Source organism: Hippoglossus stenolepis, chromosome 7 (assembly GCF_022539355.2).
Source record: "Hippoglossus stenolepis isolate QCI-W04-F060 chromosome 7, HSTE1.2, whole genome shotgun sequence".
Taxonomy (NCBI): Eukaryota; Metazoa; Chordata; class Actinopteri; order Pleuronectiformes; family Pleuronectidae; genus Hippoglossus; species Hippoglossus stenolepis.
In genome coordinates this window covers 8,252,152-8,280,077 of record NC_061489.1, presented here as the reverse complement: position 1 = coordinate 8,280,077, position 27,926 = coordinate 8,252,152, and the positions used below count along the sequence as shown (strand labels likewise).

Below are 27,926 nucleotides of genomic sequence, written 5' to 3'. Positions count from 1 at the left end.
AATCTGGCTCCATGGCACATTTATCTCACTTGTTTGGATAGCTAATTCTTTTTGATGAAAATTGCCTTTTCTCTCTTCGCCTGTCTCTCTCTCTCTCTCTCTCTCTCTCTCTCTCTCTCTCTCTCTCTCTCTCTCTCTCTCTCTCTCTCTCTCTCATACTGCCAGTAACTATGTGGTTAATGGTTGCGGTAAAAAGAAACAAAAACAGCCGTAATTGATAATGAGAGTCAGACTCTGCATGTGAGGATCCCGGCCGAGCATCTCTGCTCTCCTCTTCGTCCCGTCAGCTCCTCGGAGTGACGGCCCAGACGGGCGGCTCTGCCAAGCGGCACTTTGATTGTGCAGGGCACTGGGATCCATTGGGGCTTTGGGGAGTTGGGATTTGGGAATACACATCTATGGGAATGAGAATTGTTCTTCCCAGAAGGATGTCAAGGGGGTGGAAACGTAATCCGCAGGGTGTTAGGGTGTAATTTCCTAATACCATAATGTGTAACAAGGACATTATGTTTGGATAAAATAATGCATACAAGCGAATAATGCCAGCGCTCCAACATAAACACAATGTCAGATTGTTAGCCGACTTCAGTGAGAGTTTGAAATGTGTTGAGGGCTTCTTCTGGTGTTGTTAACATGCATGGTGAAGTGAGGTAGTAATTATTCAGGGGGAAGCTGTCGTTCTGTGAGGGCATGTGGTGGGAGGCTGTTGACGAACTCCACGGTCACACACGTCTTTGTCTGTTTCTGTCCCACTGAGGGCAATCAGTCTGAACACCAATATTTTTTATCAAAGCCTTGCCACAGTGCAGGGGAATTATTTTTAGATTGCCCTGATAAATGAGGGGTTTCATATATCTGGATGTGGTCGGGGGGAGGAAGAGTGAAATTTTACGAGAAAATACAGAAAGAGATGGGGGAGGAAACAAAAAACCTGGCAGTGCCACAAAAGCTTTTAAAACAACATGTGAAAAATCAGCAGTTCTTTAACAGTTAGCTTGTCATTTTTATTTGCCTCTTTAGATGGTGGCAGCGGTTGTCTTTCAGGCCGTGCCAGCTGGGATCGGCTGCTGGCTGGAAGGCGCAGGCCTGGCCCCCGTTAGCACTCTTATTATCATCACCACACACTGTAATTCACATGTCAATCACAGCTCGGAGCAGTGCAGGGCCGAGGAGAGCGGGGCTGGTTAGAAGGGGCCGCGACTGGGGTGATGGGCCGGGCGGGGCGGGGGCTGCACACTGAATACTTCCAGCAGGCCCTGGTCGGACCTTTCATTCCCCCCGTCTCTGCAGAACGGTTCTGGATCGGGGTGCGATTGGCTCGGTGGTGCTGGCGTGAGCTGAAGCAGGAGGCTGTGCCGGACTGGCTGCTGTAAGAATAGGGGTGACCTCTGAGGAGGGTTAAACTGTCAGAGTTTGGCTGGTGGGGCCTGGCTCCATCTGTCTCTAGCTGCGGTCGAACCAAGTGAAGAATGAGAATAGTGGGAATCATTTTAATCCATCTTTTTGAGCCAATAGTTGTTTAGACTGAGGAACAGTGGCTCACACTGAATGAGCATTGTTTGGGCCCTGAATTAAAACACTGTGTATGCACTTTGAATGTGAACTGTTAATGAAGTGATGTCCCTTTAATCCGGTTTTGTCTCCACGGTAACCCTTCTCCACTGGAATAGAGCAGGTTGCACCAGAAAACTGCTTTGTATGTGTCGACTTCTGTATCATGAATTCATCATGGAAGCCAGTCCCTATGTCACAGCGGTTACTCATTGTTTCAGTCTCTGTAAACTCAACGTCAACCCAACAATGTTTAATTGCTGCATGAACAGACATGGATGGAATTTGTGGCGGAAAGTTGCAGAAGATACCATCTGAGCTGGAGTCGAGCTCTGGACCCGATACTCACGACGACCACTGAGTCATTTCACCCAGGAATGAGTCCTGATTGTACCCGTTCCCACTGAAGACAAAAGCCAGATGTTTTTTTTCAGCTTTGAATGCTGATATATGACTGGATTGGTGGCGTGTAAAAAAGATCACTTTGAAAACGATCTACAAATTGAGACACTTGATAACATGCTTAAAGATTTCGAAATTACATTTGAGGATGATGATATTTCTCATAAAAATCCACCAATGATCCCTGGGAAATAAGTGAAATAAAAAAAATGGCCTCTCTCACAATGTTTAATAAAATGATGAAAAGTTGAAAGAGATCCGCTCCAAAACTGAATGAATTTTTTCTTGACTCGTGTACTGACGTGCCTCTAGTTTCATTGGAGTTGTTCAGTAGTTTTTGTGTAATCCTGCTCACAAACAAACAAACGGACAGGGGTGACAACAACCTCCCTGGCAGAAGTTTTGCTCTCACAAAAGACTGGAAGTCAAGTTTAATGTATTAATATTTATAAATAAAATAAAAGTGCAACAGACGACACAATTTTGTTTCAACAGTGCATCACAATTTGGTAAATTTGTGGTTTGAAACTAGCTACTAACAGTTACTTACTAAGAACTCTTATGGAGGATATAGTCAGAGAAACATGCAGCTCATGGAAACCAACCTACAGTATGTCCCTTTGCTATTCCTTCAAATTCCATCACCAGTGATCAACAGTGACACAGCACCTGTGGACATGAAAATCCACAAACATGTTAGCAGTTTGTGCCACTGACCGAAACAAATCTTCAGAGGAGAAATCGTTTAACATCTATTTAATCAGATCTGGATTGTCCTCACATGTAAAGAAAAGCATTTTCTCTTTTCTGACTTTATTCCCACCCCATGAGACTTTCTGCAGCCAAGCAGAGACACTATAATTTAAACGCTGCCGAAACGGGAACTCAAGACAACATGCTATTTCAATCAAAAGCCCAGTTCTTGCCCCATCATCCTGCCTGCCAAAGCATGGTGTAACTCACACACACATAAACACACACATGCAGAAAGCGCGCCTGCCAACGTGTGGTTTGCATTCACGGGGCCTTAATGCCTTGTGGTTAGTGCTCTATCAGGGCCATGAGAAATGATTTATTAGTGGCTCCCGCCTGTATTTATAGATAATGAGCCTCCGTCAGTGTTAATAAAGAGATCCATTCTCAGCGTGGAAACACAGCACCTCTTTAAAGGATTACGGTCGCTGCTAAACAATAGCTCTACCTCCAAAGATAGCCCTGTAGTGTGTGTGTTCAGCTTTGCGTACGAGTGTGTTCATGTATGTTGCGGGAGGGGAGTGAAAATAGCGCCAGGGCGAACAATACATCTCGCCTTCTCACCACAGACTCATTCATTAAACATACACATTTGTATTCACACAAAAGAACAATCCCATGGTTTGTTGTATCCAGACTTTTCAGTCTTCTCCGCAGGCTCTGATCCATATTTACAGACGCTGGTGTTGGCGTGAACCTTTCCGCATTTGCTGCGCCTCAGATGTTGGAGAGAAGCAAACAGTGTGAATAAGTGTTTCCCTTGTAGGCCTTTTTTTTTAATCACTTTTATCTGTCTACATGTCAGTCTCTTCTGTGTGTGTGTGTGTGTGTGTGTGTGTGTGTGTGTGTGTGTGTGTGTGTGTGTGTGTGTGTGTGTGTGTGTGTGTGTGTGTGATGATGGGGATGGAAGAAAGACAGGCAGACACATGAGAACTCTGGCAGTCAAGTGTGTTTGTGTGACATCATTCTGTCTCCCTCTGGTTCCAATCAGCCCATCCTCCTCTTTTAATGACACCTGATAGATTAATGACTGATAAAGCGTGTGTGTGTCTGTGTGTGTCTGTGTGTGTCTGTGTGTGTGTGTGTGTCTGCATGTGCATGTGTTTGGTAGGGGCCCACAGAGAGCCCGCAATCAGACAGCTCTCAAATTAGCGCTCCATAACTACATCCTGACCAGGGCTTTAGACTTCTGAAGCGCAGGAAAGGCCTTCCAGACAATCAGACACACATACACACACACACACACACACACACACACACACACACACACACACACACACACACACACACACACACACACACACAGGCTATCACTTTCATCCTCAGTATATCACATCACATTCATCTTCTTTCTAGCATGGTGAACTTTGACATGGTGAGAAACACGGGTGGTGTTGGGGATGTCATCAATTTAAGCAGCTTACTCTTATATCCTCCAACCCCCTCCCCTCCCCTCCACACACACACACACACACACACACACACACACACACACACACACACACACACACAGCAAGAGAGAGTGATTGAAAAAGAGAGAGAATTACGATACCTTAACACAATGATGCTGTTAGTTATCATGGGTCATATGAAATCAAGCCTTACAAAGACCACACATTCACAGTGGCCATACACTTTCTACAGGTTTCTCTTTGACTGACTACAGATCTCAGTTGAGTTTATGTTTAAGTTGTAGTAGCCATAGTAATATTAATGTTAAATTACATCTAATTCAACAAAGCAACATAACAGAGAAGCATGAAAATAAGCCCTACATAAAGATTAAAATGAACATAAAGCAGAAAGAAAATAAGAAAAAAATGCAATGACAAAAAGGAGCAATACAACAACAATTTATATGAAATATAAAAGGAAATGAAAACATGAAATAAAAAAATAAAAAAGAATCAATGATTATAAAATAATGAAAATAATACAAAAAAATTAACAAAAAATTTAAAATATATAATCTTTTCAATCAGGATAAACTTATTGAGCTTTGATAAAGTGTCTCTATGTCTCTGAAATATCATATGTAATTTTTGTGTATTTCTTTAATAATAGTAATCAGCAACCAATATTCAACAGTATTTGAAAGAAGGATTTTAATTTCCCCCTGAGTGATATAAACCAATGGTCTGACGACAGCCTCTTCCTCTGACCTCTGCAGACCACTAACACCTCATTATGGTCATTTTAGAGTCCAGGGACGAGTGCAGCCATAAGAGTTTCAGTCTGTCAGTCCTGTGCTGCACCCACTGTACAGTCCAATATACTGTATATGAGCTATAAAGCCTTAAAACAACCTCTGTGTCATGAAAAATACAGACCAGTCCATCATCCTCCAGTGGAAAGGTGCTCATTGTGTGTGTGTGTGTGTGTGTGTGTGTGTGTGTGTGTGTGTGTGTGTGTGTGTGTGTGTGTGTGTGTGTGTGTGTGTGTGTGTGTGTGTGTGTGTGTGTGTGTGTGTGTGTGTGTGTCTGCTCCTCCTGTGAACCTGACAGAGGTAACGTCAGTGAATCTGGAAGTGATTCGACCAGGCTCTGATGCTATTGGCTACAATTCAGAAGAGGGTGTGTGTGTGTGTGTAAAGTCAACATGGCTGCAGTGCTGTGAAGCAGTCTCATGATGATGAGGTAATTTCCCCAGAGTTTAACCCTCAGGAACATAACAGACATCCGTCCATTTCCATCCCTCCATCCTTCCCTGTACCCTTTCATCCTTTTTCATCCTATCTGATTCTTACACTTTTTCCTTTCTACCTGTGCCAGTTGCTTACCTTGAGTCGTCCTTCATCACATACATATGTGACCCACCTCTCTCCTCCTTGCATTCGTACCTTCTGTCCTCTCTTTCACTCCTGTGCTTCAAAAATGCTTTCATTCCACAGACTCAGAGTCTTTTCATCACCTCTTGCATCAGACAGAGAGATGTAATGGACAGATAGGCAGCAATGTCAGGTCATAAGCTCAGATAAAAACAAAAAATTCCATATAAATACAGTCATACAAAAGGTATCGTTTAGTGTGTTACATCACATATTATTTTAGACTCTGTAAACGACTCAGTGGGTGCAACTGAGGGTGCTCAATTTCACTTTCTGTGTGGGACACATGAGAGAAGACGTTTAAAAAAACTAGTTTTAATCAAGATTATCTTGTTATTGTAGTTTGTTCACACTCTATATTGCTAATATCTCTAAAGAATTGATAATAAAATGGCAATAATTTTAAATATTTACCTCATAGATTATAAAGATAGATGACGCCTCTCTATCTTCTCCAACTGTCCAGAAATTAAGTGAAAATATCTAAACGTTGCCATCTTGCACATTCGGAGCCATAGTCTGCCCAGTATATAGTGATTGGAGGGATGGAGCTCTAGTAGTAAGGTCCCACCGACAGATTCGCTCGACCATTCTGTCAGAGTACAAATAGATGAGATTTGGTATGTACAGTGAGATGATAATCTATGGTACAGTCACATAGACTGTATATAACAATGGCAAATATGTCTCCTCTTCCTCCCATTATCCCAAATGATCCCACCTTGCACATTTGGAGCCAGTCTGTGCAGTAATGATTGGGGGATGGAGCCTCGGAAGCAAGGTCCTGTCGATACACATGCTCAACAAATCGTGAGTCAGTCTCCGTTGTCAATCATGATGTTTCTCCCTATTTCTATAGCTTGGTGGCTAGCTGCAGCACAGGTCGAAAACACATCCTCCTCCATGTTAATGGGTGGGACTTGGACCAAACTAAATAGTCGACACGTTGAATGAATCTTTCTCAAAGATGGTTTCTGTCATTGCAGGTAGTTCTTATCACACTGATATCAGGCTGTAATGTCATGATGATTGACGGCTGAGACTGACTTGCGATAGCTTCTTTTCTGGACACAGGGAGGAAGTGGCGACGAGATGTTCCTCTTTATTTACAGTCTATGGTTGCAACACACACAGGCTGGCTAGAAACTATCCAATTGGTTATGAAGACTTTTGGAAGGGCTTTTCTGCCCAAACTGGTGCAACTTCATCCTGTTCTTTATTCTAACAGTACCCCACCACCCATCACTCCCTCCAACCTCCCCAGTCCCACCAGAGCTCAGCGAGAAATTATCACATTTCCCTGAGGGGAGCCAAGCCGAGAGGATGAGGAGCACAAGACAGGCAGACAGGCAGACAGGCAGTGCTATGGGAGAGCGAAGGTAGCTTTAGAAGCTGATACTCGCAGGAAAGACTCATTTGTCACCCTTGTCTCAAAGCCATATGTGACTGCCAAGAGTGTGTGTGTGGGGCCGGGCGAGGATCCTGAGAGTGTGATGCACAATGATGTGGAAGGGGGCTTTGAAGCAGCATCACTCCTCTCCGCCACATGTCGACCCCCATGATCCGCTCTTTTGTTTCTCCATCTCCCGCTCTCTCGTTCTCCTTTTCTCTCATTCTTTGACCACTAAGTGTTCTCCCACTCGAGGCACATGGTGATTATGGTGGGTCCACAAGACATGTCAGTGACGTTATGAGGCACTGAGCAGTGTCTAACTTTATGGTTCAGCGCAGCTCTGCGGCCAGCTATTACCATAGCAGTTTTGGGTTCTGTGTGTGTGTGTGTGTGTGCACTCTATGTATGGCTTTGGAGCAGCAAAAGGGACAAAGTCATTTGTCACTTGTGGCTTCACATGTCTGGTATTGAAATCGATGACAATTCTATGAGGGGTGTGTGTGTGTGTGTGTCTTCATAGTTGTTGGCCAGCAAGTGGGTGATGTCATGCATGAGAGCTTCTTTTTCTCACACTTTACTAAGCCAACTGTGCCCCTGCAGACTTTCACAGTTTGCTGACATTGCAGGCCAGGAGTGTGTGTTTGTGTATTCATGTGCATGTGTGTAAGCCTATGTATTTTTAATGGCTTTTATTGGAACGTTTGCTGCAGACCACAGGGAAACATTGGCATCCAGACTCCTCATTGGACACGCCTGCCATCCACCATTATGACGCCTGCTACCTCTGCGTGCCTGTGCACAATAACACGGGTGTCCATTTGTGTGTGTTTTGCTGCTTTCAGTCTTGAGAGGCACAGAAACTCTACCTCACAGGCGTGTTAGAAAGTTTGAGATGTAAACTGGATGGACGGCGAGTTTAATCCGCCGTTAATCAGCTCCTCGGAAAACTCACCCAAGCATCAGACACTGCAGATTGCTCTGTCTCTCCCTGTAACTCCCTCTCAGTGTTTTTTCCCAGTCATCACTTTAACCCCCCCCCAATCACCCCATTTCACCCCCACCTGCCTCCACATTTCTTCCCCCAAACATCCCCAGTTTCCCTCAGACTGCGGTCGCCCCCCTCCTCTTCTCCTGTTGTGTGTGATGCTGAGAAGCCCTCAGGATTAAAATGTAACTCTTTTGTTTATCATCTCAGCTATTACTGGTGATGCTGGTCTCCCTTTCTCTTGCAGCATGTGCGTATGCGTGTGTGTGTGTGTGTGTGTGTGTGTGTGTTGTGTGTGTGTGTGTGTGTGTGTGTGTGTGTGTGTGTGTGTGTGTGTGTGTGTGTGTGTGTGTGTGTGTCCACGCGTGCATGTGTGGGCAAGCTCTCAGATCAAACGCAGCGTAAGACGAGCCCATAAACAAGCCTTCAGGACCACTTAGGATTTTCAGGGAGAGTCAGTGTTTGGTGGGGGGGGTGGCTGGCGGAGGGGGAGTGAGCTGCAGAAATCAGCTGCTCTGTTTATGTACCTTTCAGTGGTGATTACCGGTCCAATCTGTCTGTTTAACAGAGGAAATATCATAGCCTGGCAGAGTTTGTGTGTATGTTTGTGTGAGACTGCAGATGCAATATGGTACAGTTGCAGTGCAGAGGGCTGGAGGGATGCCCATGGAGTTGCGTGGAATTAGAGAGCCGGTGCTGCACTAAGTGTTTATTTACACTTATGTACAAGCCTGAGTCGGGAGAGTGAAAGCAGAGGAAGCAGAGGACCACCACAGACCAGAGAGAGAGAGAGAGGGAGAGAGATGGATGGAGGGAGGGAGGATATGTGTCAGACGGGCTGTATTGCCTTGGCACCGTCCTGTGTTTCCACACGGTGCTGTGTGTGTGTGTGTGTGTGTGTGTGTGTGTGTGTGTGTGTGTGTGTGTGTGTGTGTGTGTGTGTGTGTGTGTCAGTGTGAGTGGGCAGACACACTGGCAGCCTGTAGGAGGGAATTTATTTACAGAGTCACTTTAGTGGAATATTCACTCAGATGAATTGACTACTATATATATAAATATACTCCAAGTATGTATCATGACATTACAGTTGAGTCAGTGCATGAGTGAGTTATATTTTTCTCATGAGCTGTTCAGAATAGAACAGGGCAATACGAAGTGTTTTCACCATGTCAGGTGTGGGTAGTTGCCACCTGCTGCCACTAGATGGCGCCAAACAGACAGGACTCACCCCCGAGGAGATTGTTGTGGTAAGAGAATACATCATTTTAATGGCCACAGTTAAAGCAGCAGAGGTAATCAAATCAAATCAAATCAAATCAAATTGAATTCTATTAAATCAAACAAAAGCAAGACTGTATCTCTTGTGTAGCCTGAGTTCAAAGCACGCTCTGCAGCTTCCGTCCTGGGCGACATCTTTAATCCCCCTGCGTGCACCGGAAGCGGTGGATAAAGCCGAGGCTGCAAAGTGCGTCACATCGCGGATCTGCCGAGAAGCACCGACATCGCACCGCTGCACTCCGCTTCTCTGCCACAAGAAACCCACGTCCTCCTCCACCGCCAGCATGGTGAAGATCGCCTTTAACTCGGCCCTGGCGCAGAAGGTGCTGGGTAAAGAGGCGCCAGCCGCAGAGAAGGTGAGTTAACGGGCTTTCAGAGTCTGGAGCCCCGGTGTCCGCTTCTCGTCTTTTCAGGCTGGTGTTAGCCAGGCCTGGCCCGGCCCGCACCGAGCACTTAGCTGCGACTTTACTCATGCATGTTCTCCCAGGGTGTGTTTGTGGGATCATGCATGTTGCACATATGATATTGACATCGTCGCAGGGGGTTCTTTTCCTCTAAATGTTGCACCTGACGCAGCACCGCCCATCTCCTGCACAGCTGTTCTGCAGAGGCCTCACATCAGATGGATTATGTTGCTGAGAATCATATTCACTCTAAATAATAATTAGTGCATGCAATATTATATTCTGTCTGTGTTTTATATATATATGTGTATGTGTGTGTGTGTGTGTGTGTGTGTGTGTGTGTGTGTGTGTGTGTGTGTGGTGTGTGTGTGTGTGTGTGTGTGTGTGTGTGTGTGTGTGTGTGTGTGTGTGTGTGTGTGTGTGTGTGTGTGTGTGCAGGACCCTGAGCTGGCCTCTGCTCCTGTGGGCAACGAGGGCTCCACAGGTCGCTGCCTGCTCACCCTGCTGGGCATCGCCTTCATCCTCAGCGGGCTCATCGTGGGGGGGGCTTGCCTCTATCGATACTTTACTCCAAAGGTATGTATGTATGTATGTATGTATGTGTGTGTGTGTGTCTGTGTGCTCTTGTACAGCTATCTTTGTGAGGACCAGTTTGAGTCTACAACAAAGTGAGGACCTTTGGGCCGGTCCTCTCTTTGTGACCCCCCCCTTAAATGGACTGTTTGGGGGCTAAGACAATGTTTTAGGGTTAGAATTGGGTTAAGGTGAGGTTACGGGTTAGGCATTTAGTTTGGATGGTTAGGGTAAGGGGCTAGGGAATGCATTATGCCAATGAGTGTCCTCACTAAGAAGCTGTACGTGTGGGGATGTGGGTGGGTGGTGTGTGTGTGTGTGTTTGTGTATTGTGGTTAGGTTAAGGGTAAGTATAAATTGGTTGTGGTAGGGGTAAAGTTTTTGGTTAGGCTGTCCACAATTAATGGGGTTAGGGTTAATGGAAGTAAATGCAAAGTCCTAATAAGGATAGCTGTGCAAAAATGTGTGTGTGTTTGTGCAAATGTTTATTCTTATTGTTTTGAGTTATATCATTAAAGTCATTAATAGGGTTTTCTATGATATGTTATTGTTAAAGGTGCCTCAGGAAAACATTGAATAACTAGTTTATATTTGTCCCATATGCGAACTTTGGCAAACTGCCACACCTCATTTGCTACAGTGAATGCATGTGATGCAAAATACTGATTACACAATCAAAAATGTTATATTGAAATTGCATAATGTATTGCATGTTTTAATCTGCACTTAAGCAAGGACTGGCCAATAAAAGAATAACAATAATTATCACTATTATTTATTATCAATAGCTATGTAACAAAAGGTTAATCAATCAATCATATGCAGCACCCCAGATTTGTCCTAAATCTGCATCTGTACATTTTGCAGACATTTAATTCCAGTGTCTGTTGAATTTGGGAGAAATGTTGTCAGTAGTTTGAAGAACAAGATCTGCATTTTATTTGAAAACATAGCTATAAAAAGTGATACACCTCTCTCTCTCTCATCGTGTTTATACACTGTTACTGTGTAATAAAGAGAAAATGCCAGAAACATAATCTTTAGAAGAATGTTGGTGCTTTGACTAGAGACAAGGGCAGGAGGAGCGTCGGAAGTGGTATTTGGGTTTGGGCAGAATTATTGTGGCTGCTTGTGACTGCTGATGAGACACTGTGTTGCCTTGGTTGGAAACCAGAGTGCTGACTCTCGCCTGCTTCCGTCTTCATGTGAAAGTGCAGACTTCACATATTTGAATTCTGCTGTGTTGTCAGTGGGGAGGGTCCCACAGTGAGTGTAGCTCCACTGTGGGATTTTCCTCTAATGCAAATGAAGCAAGTACTAAAGCGTCTCATTAAACTATTCATTCAATATTTAAACACCCTTTTAGTTCCAATGGAATTCAACTTTGTGTTGGAGATTAATCTTCTATATTTATTCTGATATTTAACATTTAACAAGCTTCTTACTTTCGTCTTCCTAAATTCTTAATCTTGTTGTTAAATTAAAGCAACAATTTCCCAAAAGCAGCTGCTTCCTCTCATGTAAACTATAAAATTGTAAGTAGACATAGATTTTTTTTTGTCATAAAATAATATTTACATTGCATTCTTGCAAAAATATACACAAAACACATGATATATTAAAATATATTTTTAAAAAATCCAGTTTTGAGTCTATTATCCAACCTCTATTGTCTGATAATCATGTTCTCAGCTCCAAGCTTTATTAGACCAAGTCAAAGGAACTGTTGCCACTCCTGCCCTAACTCCACTTTAACAGGCCCAAACAAATTTTAACATGTGCTCTGGCGCCCCCTGGCAGCCAAAAGTTGCTACAGTATGTTTTCGAAGTAAGGCTGCTGTTGACAGTGGCTGTACGAACAGGTAGACACTGTCGAGAAACCACTGGCTGTGTAGATCTGCGTATTTGTGTTAAAGTGTGACGTTATAACAAGTGTGTGAAGCTACATTGAGGAAAGTGGGAGCATTAAAAGACATAAATTAATAAATTGAATAACTAAATAACACTTTGATTGGTTTATTCATTTGTCTCCGTTAGAGGTTATATCACGGCGCCATGCAGTTCAATGACGCGTCAGGTGGAGCTAGAGGAGAGAACCAGCCGTACTACCTGCCCCGGGTCGAGGAGGAGGTGGAAATCTCTGACAACATGGCCGTCATCAGCATCCCCCCTCCCCGCTTCAGACCTGGAGACCCTGCATACATCCTCCACGACTTCAACAGGGTGAGGACGAGGATAAGTCCCACACTGACAACCCCACACACAGTATTTCAGATGATTCAAACAGCTTGGTAAGATGGTTTAAATTCCCTCTGTGTGTGTGTGTGAGTAGAAGCTGACAGCCTATCTGGACCTGACTCTGCGGACCTGCTTTGTGATCCCTCTGAACACCTCGGTGGTGCTGCCCCCTCAGGACCTCATTGACCTCTTCTCACAGCTGATGGTGAGTACTAGTGATCACCTTGTGATCTGAGGACGCAGCTGCCAATGTAATAATATGATAAAAACAACTTTATTCATATAGCACCTTTCAAAACACATTCAAGGAAAAGCCATTCAGTAAAAGTACACTATGAGAGATGAAATATAAGATCCATAGCTAACTTGGTTGATAGTAGAACAACTGTAGTCACATAGTTCTCTCGGTCAAACTTATGCATAGGCTCCAATATTAAGGACTAAATATGATCTGGGGATATCCAGGGATATGCAATAACTTTGTGCAAATCCAACATGTCTGCAATTTGTCACGTAAACAATTCCAGGACACACATCTTCGCCTGTTCCAGGCATTCAGTTACTCATTGTGAATCAGACTAGTGATCCCAACCAGGTATTGATTGTTTGTTTTTTTCCCCCCTTTTCATTGTCTTTAGATATCTGACGTGAAAATTCAACAGAAAAAGGCCTCAAATGCATTTTTTTTGCATAGGCATGTGTCCCAACTTCAAACTACACATTAATATACACATATGATATTAAGTTATACACCACCACCCACTATTACAATTTCCAGCGTGAGTAGGTCCTGCAGTTAGATTGTATATTACAATGTCATAGGATAATGTGTGCATCAACAGCACACACAAAAATCAACTGTATTTATTCATATGTCTGCTACCATATGTAATTTTATCATGTTTCTAGTGTGAACACAACATACCTAAAACATGCTCTGATGTAGTGTGGCATTTAAGTGCAAAGGAAACCAGCTCTGTGAGAGGCTTTATTTAGGCAAGAGAGCTTAAATTGCTAATATGCACTAAACGCAGTGTAACTGACGCAGATGTCATATGTTTTGCATGCAAAATATTAGGATGTGAACCACATTTTGATAATTAAATTAATTATGTTACTAAAATTTTGTGGCAATCCATCCAATAGATTTCATGATATATTACTAAAACCCAAAACACTGGCATCCTTAGAGCCGCGCTGCTAGAAGAGCTATAAATGGTCAAATCTTTATCATAAATGGCTCTTTCCTGGTGTCAGAGATTGTTTTCCTCACATTAATAAATTGTATTGAAATTTATTTTTACCTGTGAAATCAAAATGCTGTGTTGCCCCAGTTAAATGTTTTTCCACGTGCACTATCAGGTTCCTATAGAACATTTTTTCAGCTTGCGAAAGATGAAAAGTTGTCAGCAAGTTTTAAAGCAGTCATTTCAAATATGGTGTGACTTTTCACTGAGATATCCACCATGTCTTGTTATAACGCAGTTGGCTATTGGTGGGTGGTTGTGCAACTGCTGACTTTCATTATCTGATGTGTTTGAAAATGAAGAAGCTTGAGGATGATTCATTTATTACACAGAGTCCCTCCCACTCATAGTTTTCACACTCCTTCCCACTGCTTTTCTTCTTCCTTCTTCTATAAAAGTAGTTTTAAAAATGTTTTGTAATTCCTCCATGTTCCGTTCTTTTTGTCCCAGTCCGGCTCTTACCGCAGCTACCTGGTGCACGAGGACCTGGTGGTGACGGAGCGTATTGAGGACATCAAACCTCTAGGCTTCTACATCCGCCGGCTGTGTGACGGAAAGGAGACGTACAGGATGCAGCGTCGCTCCAGCCTGCCAGGTACAGTGTAGTGCACAGACCGAACTGACAGAACCTGTCATGTAATCAGCATGTACCAGCACATTTTGATATCGTTCTAAAGAGCATTTAACATTTTTTAGATATTTGAGGAAACAGGCTGACAGCCTCTGGGGAGCATTTGAAATGGCAGCAGTTGATTGACTGGGTGCCGACGTTGAAAACATCAAAATAAAATCCATTGTTTACAGAGTTACAAACTGCCTGTGTCGTCTATGGAGAGATCCATAAAGATGGATGACATGACTGGTCCCCTAAGTGAAGCCAAAGTGTACTGCACAGGCTGACTGCAGTATAGGTCACAAACCCTGCCTCCACCATGTTGGTGGATGGGATATGGGACAAACTACAAAGTACATGTTGAAAAAAATAGTTTCATACATTTGAGATCGTTCTTATCACATGTATGTTTGTTCATGTGTTCATTTCTCAGTCATTTTGGTTTTAATTATTTATTTGATGCTATTAAAACTGGGGTGAAGCATCATTATTGACAACTAAGACAACTGAATCATGATTGGCTTCAAATGTACAAGTTATTGCAGAAACATAAATTAAACTTAAATTTGTTCTTTTCAGTTCTGATCAAATTTGAAGACAAGTCAAAAACAAACATCAAGGCCACGTAGCTTTTGTGGTTCTTAATAAAAATCATGAAAAAAATCATGTGTTTTAAAGGGTTGTAACGATGCATTGATCTGGAACAATATATTGATTCAATTAGCAACTATATAATGTATCAATGAAAAGTGAAATATTTCTAGGAGGACCGCTACAGGCTTGTGCGCACTGAAACTGCCGATTTACGCCCTTTGTGTTTAATGTGTTAAAAATGTATCAAACACACAGCGACTTGACTATTCGTCCCTAATGTTTGTGTGTCTCTGCGTCCGTCAGGTGGAGGTATCCAGAAGCGCTCTGCAGACGATTGTTTCACCATCCACCACTTTGAGAACAAGTTTGTGACGGAGACCCGGATCTGCAAGGCCTGATGGGAAAGCCTGAGCGTATACGTCGGAGAGAGAAAGCGAGAAAGAGAGTGATAGAGAAAGCCAGAGTGACAGAAAGAGGGAGATGATGGGAGTGGAAACAGGAGGGAACAACTTTGAGTAGAAGTAGAAAGTTACTTTTGTATAAAAGACTAACTCCAATTTTTGCCTCCCCTGCTTTAACCACAGTGATAAGTGAATTTAAGTTACAGCATTAGAGCCTAACCCCCCAGCTCCTCCTGCTCCTCCTCTGCTATACTCCCCTGAACCTACATAGGTCATAACCCTTTTACTCAAGTGTTAACTAGTCTTGTACTGATAACCTGCGTCAGCCTGCTAACTAAGAATATAACTAAGCTTCATTTATGTTTTTATGGTTTTTGTTTTGTTGCCGTAGCTTTCTGCAGACTAATCTTATCGTTGTTACTGACGTGTTACAACATCTCGTCGCCTCCGGACGAGGGTCATTCTGCTGAATTATCTAGATATTAGGGGAAGCCATCCGTCTCAGCCGTGTCTGTGTGTCCGCCCACTCCTCCTGGGGTTTATAGAGATATACTACGTGTTATAGTGTGATACAGCACAAGTCACCCAGCGGAGGTACACTACAGTTCAGCACATGTCTTTGTCATTTTTTTCTTATGGATGGTACCAGAGGTGCACAAGCCCCGAGCTCTCAGTCTGCACTTTGTAGATATTTCTGAGAGTACCCTGCGGCTCCCAGAAGCCTCGGCTGTCCCGGTGTGTCATGATTTCATGTAACCCTGACGGTAAACAGTTAAACACCCTATATGACCAGTGTATGTGATTGTGTAGAAACCTCATTTGTGACAGTAAACTTGAAGGATGGTTGATGAAAGTATAAGCTAAAGGGAAATTTGACTCTAGTTTGAAAATTTTTATTTATAAATTCATACGGTCCCATAACATGGGATTATCTTTACTGAGACAGTGAGAAATAGATTCTTGTAGGTTGAGCATCTCTTTTTTAACAATACTATATATTTAAAAATGTCACTGCAGTAACAATTATCTGCACAAATATGTTGATCGGTGTTGAAAGTCATAAAGAAAAAGCTTGTATGAAAAAGTGGCTTTTTGGCAAATAAAGTCAGTTTCCCACACAATGTCTGCACAGAGAGACAATCAGACAGGAAGTGTGCTCGTAAAACTGTTTCTGTCTCCGCTTTTTAACTGAAAACTAGAAGAATAGATAAAAAACAATGTTGTGTACAGCTACTGAACTGAACTTCACTTTGTTGTTGAATAAAGTTGCATTTCTTTACCTACTGAACATTTTGGCAGTGTATTTTTTTGTTATAGCTCCAATGAAAGCCAGCAGTCACATTTTTATCATCCTATGCAAACTGGCCTCAGAGCTGTATTAGAGTTTTTCAAGTATCTTGATTAGAGATGTTTGCACTGATGAAAATTAAAATTAGAAAGAGCAGACACATTTTTATTGAAAAATAAATAGAAATACAAATTCACATTTAAAGTTATTTCTCCCATATTTTCTCTTACTGGTTCGCATTTAAGTTATATTTCAATAGTTTACCGGAGTGCACAGAATTAATGTCAATGTTTTCTGGTTGAGATTTATTGGTCCTTCAATAAGAATGCAGTATTGTTGTCCTCTGCCTTCTCTCCTCTAGGGATGCAGGACTGTTGCCTGTTGACAGTCCTGCCCTCCGGAATCTCTGGTTTGCTCAGTCGCCTTTTGAATTCATTTGTGGTGAAATAGTACATGATCGGGTCCAGGCTGCAGTTCAGACTGGCCAGACAGAGCGTGATGGGGTGACACCACAGAATCTTGTTCCTGAGGTCACAGTTGGTGAGAACGTTGGCTTTGGCCAAGAAATCCAGGGGCATGGTGACATGGTAAGGAGCGAAGCACACCAAGAAGACTGCAGCACAGCTCAGCACCATCCTCAACGCCCTCCGCTTCTCCCCTCGGTCATGAATCGCCCCATCTGTCAACTCCCGAAGGCTGCCCGCAGTCAGACAGGCGCAGGCTAACACCAGGATGAGGGGGATGATGAAGCCCATCATCTCTGCTAAGATAAGGAGACTCAAGGCTACTGGAGCACTGACAGGCCTCAGGGGCAGCTCTGAGAAACACACCTGACCTGAAGTGAGGAGCTGATCACTTGAGTTGATGTACTGTGCAGCAACAGGGTTCCTCAGCAGAGGGAACGGCAGACAGCCCAGACAGACAAACAGCCAGCCAAAGCCACAGATACACATGTCCCCCTTCCGCCTGGATGAGCTGTACGTCAACGGACGCATGATGAGCTGGCAGCGACGCACGCTGACCCACACTAGGAAGTAGATTGAGGCGTACATGTTGACGTACTTGAGATAGAAGCAGATCATACAGAGGAAATTACCAAAGGGCCAGGTGTTGTTCAGGTAGTAGTAAATCCGCAGAGGCAGAGAGAGCACCTGAGGAGAAAACACAGTGCAAAGGTTGTTGTAGAGGAAGAAAATGATTTATTTTATAACCCCATCTGAGGTGGACTAACACCCGCACCTGTCCTACCTGACTGGGTTAGGTTAAGGCAAGAAGAGTGATGATTGGTCAAGGTTCAGGAAGAGGACAGGGAAACCTTTGTCAGAGGCAGGTAACAGTCACTTTGCCCAACTCAGGTGGGAAAAAACCTCAAAGACAAATTACTTAATGAATATAAATAACCAACAGTTTTGATAATCAATTCATTATTTAAAGTATTTATTCACATTGTTTAAAGTTAGTTTGATTGAAATCACGTTGTGGATGGACACTGATCTGAGTGACTAATATAAGCTTAAAATGAACAAGAAATAAAGAAACCACCACACCCACGTCAGCTGAACCCTCCTGCAGCTCATAATGTTTGTTTTTCTCTCTCTGCTGTGACGTGTTGTTTTCTCGGCCTTGTCTCGCCTTCCACAGATAACAGATAGCATTTTTAATGGAATTTTGAACAGTGGAAATTTCAAGCCGGAGGCACTTTAATATCTTTATAACCCGTGAAGCTTTTGCAATATTTTCAGTCAGTTGCTTCGTTGGTTGATAGTTGTCGCGTTACCGCGAGGTTTGAGGAATCTCTAATTACCTAATAATGATTCTTTACCTGAATTACAAGTCCGTGAGTTAATGACGTTCTGAGTGTATGACAAGTAGATAGGTGCCCAAACTTATACACATGTCACAAGTACTGTTTTTATTATGTTATTTAAGCTCATTGAATAAAATAAAAAGGAAAATATAATTTGAAGTCAGGCTCATTTTCACCTCAAAACTCAAACCTTTGCCAACGACTGTATATGGGTAAATAAATGTAAGACATGGAGTGCTCTTTACCTGCAGCAGGTCGGCCACAGCCAGGTTCATCATGAACACCACAGCCTTTTTGGTTTCTCTGATGTAGACACCGAACACCCAGAGCGCCAGCACGTTACCCAGCAGGCCAGGTGCTAGGATCACGCTGTACACCACCGCATACAGGTAGTGCTGGTACCTTTGCAGACCTTCACTGTTTTCACAGCTTTGATTAACAAAGTTCATCTTAAGCAGAGGGCTGTTTTCTGTTGAGCTGCCTTGTGAACCAGCAGGGAGCTTGTATCAGGAAAGCTGCTTGTAGTCTTGTGATGGGTTTGTTTGAACATCCATGCTGTCCACAGTGACGAGGAGGAGTCGCCACTATTGTCCTGTTGTCTGCAGCGTCCCAGAGAAATAGTATTTTTTACCAAAGCTGAACTTTACTGTATGTCGTGCACTGATCAACTGGTGGTCCAGATCACTCAGACAATAGCATCCTGGTAGAAGAGAGAAAAGTCAAAGACGAGTCAAGAGAAGAGTTAAATAAAGGACATTTCTAGCAAAACAAACAGTGTCCAAAAGCCACAAGGCAGAAAAGAACCGTCGGTGTCAGTCTGAATGTTGACTGTCACCTCACATCAACAAGGACTGCGTCTGTTGCTGTGTCTTTGCCTCCAACAGTCCAAACACAAGATGACACAGATGCTGTACTTTAGTGTTGAAGCTGAGGTCTATGATGCCTGTCCTATTTGACCACATGCATGCTGGGATAAGAAAACTGGAGGTTTAGGAAAGTCAGATTGCAGTATGTATTGCATATTGCACGACAGTCATCAGCTACTGATGAGGAGCCTTTTCAACACGACACATAATAACACTCTGAACAACACTCACTGACACACAAACAAACGCAAGCACGCATGCAAACCCACTCACATTTGGCAGGCATGTCCTCTGATTGCTGCACCACACGTGAACACGTTGAGAGTAAATATGCAGAAGTGGATGCTACAGTTTCGGCCCCGTGCAGTTCAGCATGAAACTAGTGTGGTTTGCAAATCAGAATTAGAATATAGTTAACAATGTGAGTTATAAAGATCCATCTGTCTCTTCAGTATCTAACCTGACTGTGTTGACTCACCATGGAGCAAAGTGAGTTGGTTTTGTTTTCATTGTTTTGCTCTTTAATTCACACACTGTATTTCTTCAGATGAGACTTATTTTTATATGACTTTCATTTTTAGGGCAGATTTCTAAAATCCCTAAGGGCCATTTTGTCTGGGGCAGACTTTTTGAGTTGTTGTTCCGAGTTGAGGTGGCGTTCACGTGAATTTTCCCCTTTGGAAACTTGTTCTGATACCACGTGAATGCAGTCACAATATAAAAAAGCTAACGTTACCTGATTGTAGTATACACAGTGTTTGCATGGTATGACTTGGAATAGATGTGGGATGAAGCACAAGAAGTGTAAACTTTTGTAAAGGACAACTGCTCTTAAGCACAGCAGCATAAATATTCTTTCTGCCAGCGTTTTCCACATCAACAAGAAATTTGGATAAGTAAAGAGGGGATGTCGTCCAGTTTGGATGAAGAAATACTGACTCCTCCACATTACTCTGGTGAGAGGGCTCCCAGTGGACTCTTAGCTTCATTCACCTTCGACCTTTGTGTGCTCTCTGGCGTAATTCTTCTCTCATTACGCTCACTTTGGCACGTACTGTGTTTTTCTGTCCATATGATCTCAAGGGACTAGTTTGCTCCTTGGGGCTTGTGGTAGTCGACCTTTATGGACGATAAGCTATCAGGACACATCATCGTCCTATGCTGTGGATATGTGGTCACACGGAGAGACAGTGGGTCAGGGGTCCGCGAGGCGTTATGGAATGTGTGTTTCAGTGAGAGTTGCAGCTCCAGCAGTGTAAGTCCCAAGTGTAAGATCTTCTTAATGGAAACACATTATTGTATCGGCTGTGACTCATCTCTCTGTGGGCTGTTGGTGCGTTGCAGCTTTTCCACTCAGACACTACATCTGGCCTCATGTATCAGCCCCCAGGTCCGTCTTACATGTGCTGCTGCAACACCCACAACCTGCCCATGATGATCCTCCATCACAGATACAACATACTGTAACTTTATATTAACACACAGAGAGCATGACAGACAGACACACACACACACACTCTCTCTCTTTCTACCTCTCTCTCTCTCTTTCTCTCTCTGTCACACACACATACATACACTCTTTCTCCCTCTCTCTCTCTCACACAGACACTACACATACACTCTTTCTCCCTCTCTCTCTCTCACACATACACTCTTTCTCCCTCCCTCTCTCTCTCTCTCTGTCTTTCTCACACACACACTCACACTTTCTCCCTCCCTCTCTCTCTCTGTCACAAACACACACATACACACACACACACTCTCTCACTCTCACACACACACACACACACTCACACACACACTTTCTCCCTCCCTCTCTCTCTCTGTCACACACACACACATACACACACACACACTCTCTCTCACTCTCACACACACACACTCACACACACTCTTTCTCCCTCCCTCTCTCTCTCTGTCACAAACACACACATACACACACACACACACGCACACACTCTCTCTCACTCTCTCACACACACACACTCACACATACACTCTTTCTCCCTCCCTCTCTCACTCCCTCTCCTTCTCTCACACACACACAGACACACGCGCACACACACACACACTCAACATTACAGACATTCCACACGTTGGAGAAACACATGAGATCCCCCATGAGGGATGACTCCACACTGAAAGCATCCAGCCTCTCACAGTGTAGCTCACACTCGCTCTTCTTTTCTTGCTTCCAACAGAATTCATAAGATGGACAGAATCTCACCTCCGTCTTCCAACTTGAAGCCACATCGCATCAGAGAGCAGCACGGCGAAGCGTCAGGCAGCACACACACACTCCATCCCCTCCCTCTTCCCCCTCTAACACATCCTCTGTCGTTCTTCCTTAATCACAGCGTCTTCTGTCTGTTTCTCATATGATATGATTTCCTGCGTTTATGTCACACTCGGGTTTTTCTCAGCGTCTCTATCTGCCGCTCTCTCTCTCTCTCTCTCTCTCTCTCTCTCTCTCTCTCTCTCTCTCTCTCTCTCTCTCTCTCTCTCTATGTGACTCTGCTGAACTGGGGGTTTTAGCACACACAGGGCTTCCTGTGAGTATAGGGGTGTGGTTTACCAGAATGTTTGGCAGGAGAACTTCTGCTATCATGCTCATCACCACTTCTCATCTGCTCTTGTAATGTTCTTGTAATGATAAATCTAAATGAACAAGAACGTTTCTTATCTTTTTTTCTTCTTCTTTGTGTTTGGTTCCATTTCTTCCACTTATTTCACAAAATGATATCTCGTGTGATTAAACACCAGATACAATTTTTATGCAGTGCTGGAGTATGACAGCAAAATGCCAGTGGGCACATTGTGTGTGTGTGTGTGTGTGGGGGGGGTGAATCAGACACCTGGCGCTTCTTTCCTAAGGTGGGCTGTGTGGAGGTGGGGGTCGCCTCGGAGTTGGTTCACACTTGGTTTAGCGAGCGCAAGCGGAGGTGGGTGGAGGTGGGTGGAGGTGGGTGGAGGTGCTGCGGAGTTTTCAGTTTGACAGCCGACCTCAGAGCCTGGCAGTTACTGGTTTTTCAGAGCTGCGCAAACTGCTGCCAACTGCCTTCACCGCTTTGCATCACAAAGGGAAGAACAGCAGAAAGCTGAGCTGCCACCTGTTTTCATTTGCTACCACCCAGAGGAAACCTCAACCTCCGAGACAATAACACACAACAGCACCAGATACGACCGAAAGCACAAAACAGCCTTTTTAATGAGATCATTTACATGCATTCAAATACAGCTGTGACTGTTGCAATCTAGCGTATCTAAAGTTGTTAAAGTTGTGGTTTGAGGGCAGGGGATATGATGCAAACACACACAGCTTCCTACCTGGGGCAGCGGACAATAGATTCACTCTCATGAAACATAGATATACATCATTTCAGTTCAAAGTCTTCGATCCAAAGGACATTGAGGCCAATGCTCTTTAGCGTGAAATCATCTTGTGACGTCAAGTTTAACACGATGCATCACGGAGATGTTTGTGTTTGCCATGTTCGGCTCTTTCCTTTCTATCCATTCTACTCCCGTTCTGAGCAGGAACTCTCCATGCTCAACACCCTGCGAGGTGCTGCGCGCTGACTCGGGGAGTTAATCGGCGAGGAGAGGAACGAGGTGGAGAAGGAGGAGGTGCGTCTGGTGAGGTGCAGCCTGAACTCGGCTGTCAGAAAATAATAGAGCAGCGGGTTGAGGCAGCAGCTCAGGCTCGCCATGCACAGAGACACCGGGTGGAACTGACCCACAGCCTGTCTGGTGCCGCAGTGGGTCACTATGCCCTGTGACACCATCAGGTAGAGCATGAAGTTAAGGTGGTAGGGGGCGAAGCAAAACAGGAAAAGGGCCGAGCAGCCCAGCACCATCCGCAGGGCGCGTTGCTTCTCGCCGCTGGTCAGCCTGCCGTGGACTTTATCCGTCTGACCGTTGGAGGTGACAGACTGAAGTCGGCTGCGTGCAGAGGAGTTCAGAATGGTCGAGCGTTGCTCATCCTGGGTCTGTCTTTGGTTGAGGGACCGGACAATGCGGATGGAGCTGTAAGTGATGCAGGTCAAAGGAATGAAGAAACCAAACAGCTCAGCTAGAGCCATCATGGTGACGGCCAGAGAAAGAGGCAGACGCCGCATGGGCAAGTCTTTAAAACAACCCACTTTGGCAGAACTGGGACTAGAGACTGGCACAAGTCCACTGGGGCTTACACTCAAATGTGGTTCTAGTTTGGTGTAACCTAAGGGATGTTGGGTAGAAGTGGCATCCCAAAAATCTGACATGTTATAGATTGTCTGTGTACTGAGGCTGGCACTGGGGACACTACTGCTGCTCCGCATCAGAATGAATGGCGAGCAGGCCAGGCTGACCACCACCCACACTACAACGCTGATCAACAGGTCGTAGCGCCGTCTCCACTGACGAGCAGTGAACGGGTGGAGCAGGAAGACGCAACGCTGCACGCTGATACACACCTGGAAACACAGAAAACAATGACATGAAACCATCTGCCACATTTACAGACAGTACAACTGTTCACTGACAAGTGAGGAAAAGGGAGTCAGTGGTTTAAATGAGATAGTATCTCATTATTACGACTTAGTATCTCATTATTATGAGATACTATCTTTTTTTTTTATTACATTTCATTTAGCTGACGCTTTTATCCAAAGCGACTTACAATAAGTGCATTCAACCATGAGGGTACAAACCCAGAACAACAAGAATAGAGAAAGTACAATTTCTTCAAAAAAAGCAAAACTACAAAGTGCTATAAGTAAGTGCCATTTTAAGTGTTAAGTTTCATTTTAGTTTTAAAAATGTTATTCAAGGTATAGTCGGAAGTCATTCCATCATTTAGGAGCCAGGACAGCAAACAGTCGTGATACTATCTCATAATTATGAGATACTGAGACTTAGTGTCTCATTATTATGAGATAGTATCTCATTATTATGACTTAGTATCTCATTATTATGACTTAGTATCTCATTATTATGACTTAGTGTCTCATTATTATGAGATAGTATCTCATTATTATGACTTAAATGTGCAATCAATTGAGCACGTGAGAAACAACAGTCGGCTGTTTTGACACTGCAAACATGAGAGGCGACTGGCTTAACCACAGTCTCTAAACCATGGCTTCCCTGCTCTGCTGCGGTCAGAGTAGTAGTCAGTAGTAGCAGTCAGTATCTCATAATTATGAGATACTAAGTCATAATTATGAGATACTATCAGTGTTTTAGACCACTCCTTCAATCGTAGTAAACAAAAGAAAAAACATAACATGCCTCCATACTGCTCGTGTGGTGTCATTGGCAACCCCCAACATTCCACTCAAAATGAGGTCATTTACATGTTTTTAAGCCTAAAAGTCCACCGGAAGTGGCATTGCTAGCGATTGGCCACACGATGATGTGCCCGAGTGAACATGAACGCACCACCGAGGAGGCTGTCAGAGGACATTTAGGCTTAAAACTTGGTGTAAATTACGCTGTTTCGAGTCGAATATGAATGTTGGGGCTTGCAGACACTTGGATGACACCACAGGAGCAGTATGAAGGCATGTTGTGTGTTTTCTGTTGTTTTATTACGTCTATAGAAGTGGTCACCAGTTACTTCAACTTGATTGGATTCGGCTGCAGCGCTGTTTACCCCTGAGTCTCCAGAAGTGTTTTCTGGACTCAAACACTTCACCCACCCCTCCATCAGCACAGTGGTGAGTGGATAATGAGGCGATTTTTTATTTTTCGGTGAACTATCCCTTCAATGACACAAGGCCCTTGACTTGACAACTACTTTTCTACAACAGCGACTCCTGCGGCATATCTGCTGTAGATACATTGCCACTGCCACTGCTGAATTACTGCACTGTGCAAAAACCACAAATGAAGGACTCGTCTACAACGATGCACAGTGTTGACTGTGGTTTTGATAGTCCGCTAGTCTTTGACAAGTCTGTGAAACCCTACTGTCTGCTTACCAGAAACACTATGGCAGCATACATGTTGAGGTATTTGAGGTAGAAGCAGAACAAGCAGACGCCTCCTCCAAAAGGCCAGCTGTGTGTGAAGTAATAATATATCCTGAGGGGCAGAGAGAGGATGTGGGCCAGGTCAGCTAATGCCAGGTTGATCATGAATATCACTGCCTTGGTCTTCTTACTGCAGAGCAACATAAAGAGGAGTTAGTCATGTCCAGAATATGTGTATCATTATATGAGTCTGCTATGTGTACCTTATATGTCTGCAGAGGACCCAGAGAGCAGTGGTGTTGAGCAGCAGGCCCGGGATGAAGAGCAGCAGGTAGAAATAGGTGTACATCGTCTCCATGCTCTGTTCCCAGAGGGTCGTGTTGTGGTTGCATGATGAGGAAGAGTTTACCAGGGACTCCTCCAACGACCCGGACGTTTTCAGAGACATTCTCTCGCTCACAAAAACTCTGGAAGAATAATTCAACAAACTTGACCTGCTGCCAATTCTTCTTATTTACACTGCTGTAACACTGCAATTAAAATGAATTGTTGGCATGCATTGATAATACATTATAGTTTATGAAGTACACTGATCATTAGTGAGGCGCCGTTTTAAATGTGTCAAATGTTTTAACTTGTGGCTTTACAATCGTATTAAGCCTTTTTCTGATGATCTATAAATTAGCTATGTGTCATTACTCATAATAGCCTCTGGTTCCCAGGTCCTGACAAATCCTATTGGGTGGTGTTTCCTCCAGAATTTTAATTCTTTCACTTTCATTCATGAGGGAAAGAGGATCTCAAACTAAATCCATGTAAACATTTATATCTCCACATCAGATGGATTTTATTAAGTGAGGAATTATCCCAATTTTTTTGATATAAAGAGTGTTCATAATGAATAACAGACAATACAAGTCAAGCTGGAGTACAGTGGCACAGAGTCGGTCTGTCCTTTGAGTCTATAGGTATATTTGCATAAGTGCTGTGCACTATAGTACAGATCTGCTGTGCATGTACTTCTGTTTCATACAACTTTAACTTCTACCCCAAAACATAAAAAAAGATAAACATTATACTTTATACTCACATTGATTAATATTTATTATCTATACGTGCAAAACATGTGATTACGTTTTAAAATATGAGATTTTTTTACTCCTCTTCAACAACAAAATTAAAATGTTACTATAGTATATATTATATATATTTATATTACATATAGACACTCACAGGGGACATTCTGAGCACTTGTACTACTGCTTGTGGTAGTTTCCGTATATCCTGCTATTGATCATACACTTTTACTTGAGAATTATTTTTAATGCAGGGATTTTAGTTAATGCAATTTATGTCCGAGGGTATATTTCATGTAGTATTTGGGCACTAGTTAGTTAGACAGTTTGTCTAAGCTAAGAACTTTATTACTGGCCCAAGAAAACATTTGAGTGTTTCTGATTTAGTATGTTCATGAAAAGGCTGATAGAAATCAGAGAAGTCTTTGACTGTCTGAAGATTGCAACAGGAAACGAGATAGAAGAAAGACATAGGATTTACTCTGCTTTTCACTGACGCATCACCCTTCCTTCTTCCATTAAGACAACACCACACCCTTCCTCCCTTGCCCCAGAGAGGGAACAGAGAAACACTCAATGTTTTTTGCTGCTTTTTCTGTAGTTTGGACTCTTTAGCTATTGGCTGTTGAGGCATGGACTCTGTATTGTTATATGTACAGTGAAGAAGTTGTGCAAGACTTTGTCCTGGTAAAATTGGCAACTTGCACTTTCTCAACGCTATTGTGTAAGAAGCTTTTTTCAGTGTGAAAACACATTAGAAAACATTGTTAAAATATGTTTTTCAAAGCAGTTATTATTTTCATATAATGATTTTGCCTGCAAGATCACAACAGAGACAAGCTATACAAAACTTACTTTCCATTTTAATCCTACTTTGACTTTAATAATATCTATAATATGAAACTCTAATATATCTATATAGATATATTTAGATATATCTATATCTAAATATATGAGTTAAAGAGGATTTAATACCACATCTCCTGTCATCAGCAAAAATGTGACGCATTATTTTGTCCACAAATCGTCAGACACAGCTCAGCATTGACTGCTTCACACACATTATCTCTCTAAACAAAAGATTGTGCTATTACCTTGTGTTCTTCTCTCTGCGTGATCATGGATGGAGGGGAGCGGTCAGTCCCACCAGGTCAGCGACCACCAGTGACCACATGCTTCACGCTCTTCTGCAAACGGCACACTGACAACAACACTCTACTCCTCTAGCTGCACGGATGCAAAAGGGGGTCAGCTGCAGACCTTCCTGGCGCTCTTTGCAGCCTGGAGAAAAACCTGTCAGCGTGTGCATGTGAGCAAGTGATGCAGTTTGACTGTGCTGTGGCATCAGGAGGGTGGTGTCCGGTTTGAGCTGTTTTCGACTGACTCTCGGTTTCTTGAGTATGACAGGAAGAGGAAGTTTTGCCCTCGCATTTGAGTGTATTTCTGCCGTTTGTGACATCATCAAGGCGCTCGAAGAACAACTTAAAATACTTATAATACAGACAGGATATTGCCCTCTCTTAAGTCTTAAATTTTGAAGAGGTCAGAAGCAGGTGATCTGCTCAGAAGGTACAGCACAGCCTGAGGGCACCGTGCAGTTTGTTTACATCCACCCTGCTGCACTGTAAGGTCGTGCAAATGTCTCAATTTGCATACTGCAATGTTTGGAGTTGTGC

General features: G+C 43.4%; 3 protein-coding genes across 4 annotated transcripts; 1 reads left to right on the top strand and 2 right to left on the bottom strand.

The window, feature by feature from the left end:
• Nucleotides 1-9,353: 9,353 nt before the first annotated feature.
• Nucleotides 9,354-16,547, top strand: LOC118112276 (integral membrane protein 2A). Its single transcript, XM_035161460.2, has 6 exons — nt 9,354-9,545; nt 10,032-10,169; nt 12,204-12,389; nt 12,499-12,609; nt 14,102-14,246; nt 15,162-16,547. The coding sequence occupies exons 1-6, from the start codon at nt 9,474-9,476 to the stop codon at nt 15,254-15,256; spliced, it is 747 nt and encodes a 248-aa protein (XP_035017351.2). The 5' UTR covers nt 9,354-9,473; the 3' UTR covers nt 15,257-16,547.
• Nucleotides 16,548-16,691: 144 nt separating this feature from the next.
• gpr174 (G protein-coupled receptor 174) lies at nt 16,692-21,717 on the bottom strand. The gene is made up of 3 exons (XM_035161459.2): nt 21,448-21,717; nt 18,600-19,054; nt 16,692-17,698 (listed from the first exon to the last, which is right to left on the bottom strand). Exons 2-3 carry the CDS (start codon nt 18,801-18,803, stop codon nt 16,853-16,855), a joined length of 1,050 nt encoding a protein of 349 aa, XP_035017350.1. The 5' UTR covers nt 18,804-19,054; nt 21,448-21,717; the 3' UTR covers nt 16,692-16,852.
• A 684-nt stretch (nt 21,718-22,401) lies between these two features.
• On the bottom strand, nt 22,402-27,838 carry p2ry10 (P2Y receptor family member 10). 2 transcript variants are annotated; one of them, XM_035162013.2, is made up of 4 exons: nt 27,345-27,838; nt 25,438-25,641; nt 25,184-25,364; nt 22,402-23,674 (listed from the first exon to the last, which is right to left on the bottom strand). In XM_035162013.2, exons 2-4 carry the CDS (start codon nt 25,620-25,622, stop codon nt 22,739-22,741), a joined length of 1,302 nt encoding a protein of 433 aa, XP_035017904.1. In that variant the 5' UTR covers nt 25,623-25,641; nt 27,345-27,838; the 3' UTR covers nt 22,402-22,738. The 2 variants fall into 2 exon arrangements, with proteins under 2 accessions (XP_035017904.1, XP_035017905.1); XM_035162014.2 differs by lacking the exon at nt 27,345-27,838 and having other exon boundaries at nt 25,438-27,302.
• Nucleotides 27,839-27,926: the final 88 nt, after the last annotated feature.

Excerpts from the sequence above, each read along its gene's own strand:
- LOC118112276 (XM_035161460.2), top strand. The coding sequence starts at position 9,474 with ATGGTGAAGATCGCCTTTAACTCGGCCCTGGCGCAGAAGGTGCTGGGT. Across the intron at positions 10,170-12,203 it reads ATCGATACTTTACTCCAAAG|AGGTTATATCACGGCGCCAT; the intron begins GTATGTATGTAT and ends TGTCTCCGTTAG. Across the intron at positions 12,610-14,101 it reads ACCTCTTCTCACAGCTGATG|TCCGGCTCTTACCGCAGCTA; the intron begins GTGAGTACTAGT and ends TTTTTGTCCCAG.
- gpr174 (XM_035161459.2), bottom strand. The coding sequence starts at position 18,803 with ATGAACTTTGTTAATCAAAGCTGTGAAAACAGTGAAGGTCTGCAAAGG. Across the intron at positions 17,699-18,599 it reads CTGTGGCCGACCTGCTGCAG|GTGCTCTCTCTGCCTCTGCG; the intron begins GTAAAGAGCACT and ends TTTTCTCCTCAG.
- p2ry10 (XM_035162013.2), bottom strand. The coding sequence starts at position 25,622 with ATGTCTCTGAAAACGTCCGGGTCGTTGGAGGAGTCCCTGGTAAACTCT. Across the intron at positions 25,365-25,437 it reads GTCCTCTGCAGACATATAAG|TAAGAAGACCAAGGCAGTGA; the intron begins GTACACATAGCA and ends GTTGCTCTGCAG. Across the intron at positions 23,675-25,183 it reads ATGCTGCCATAGTGTTTCTG|GTGTGTATCAGCGTGCAGCG; the intron begins GTAAGCAGACAG and ends CTGTGTTTCCAG.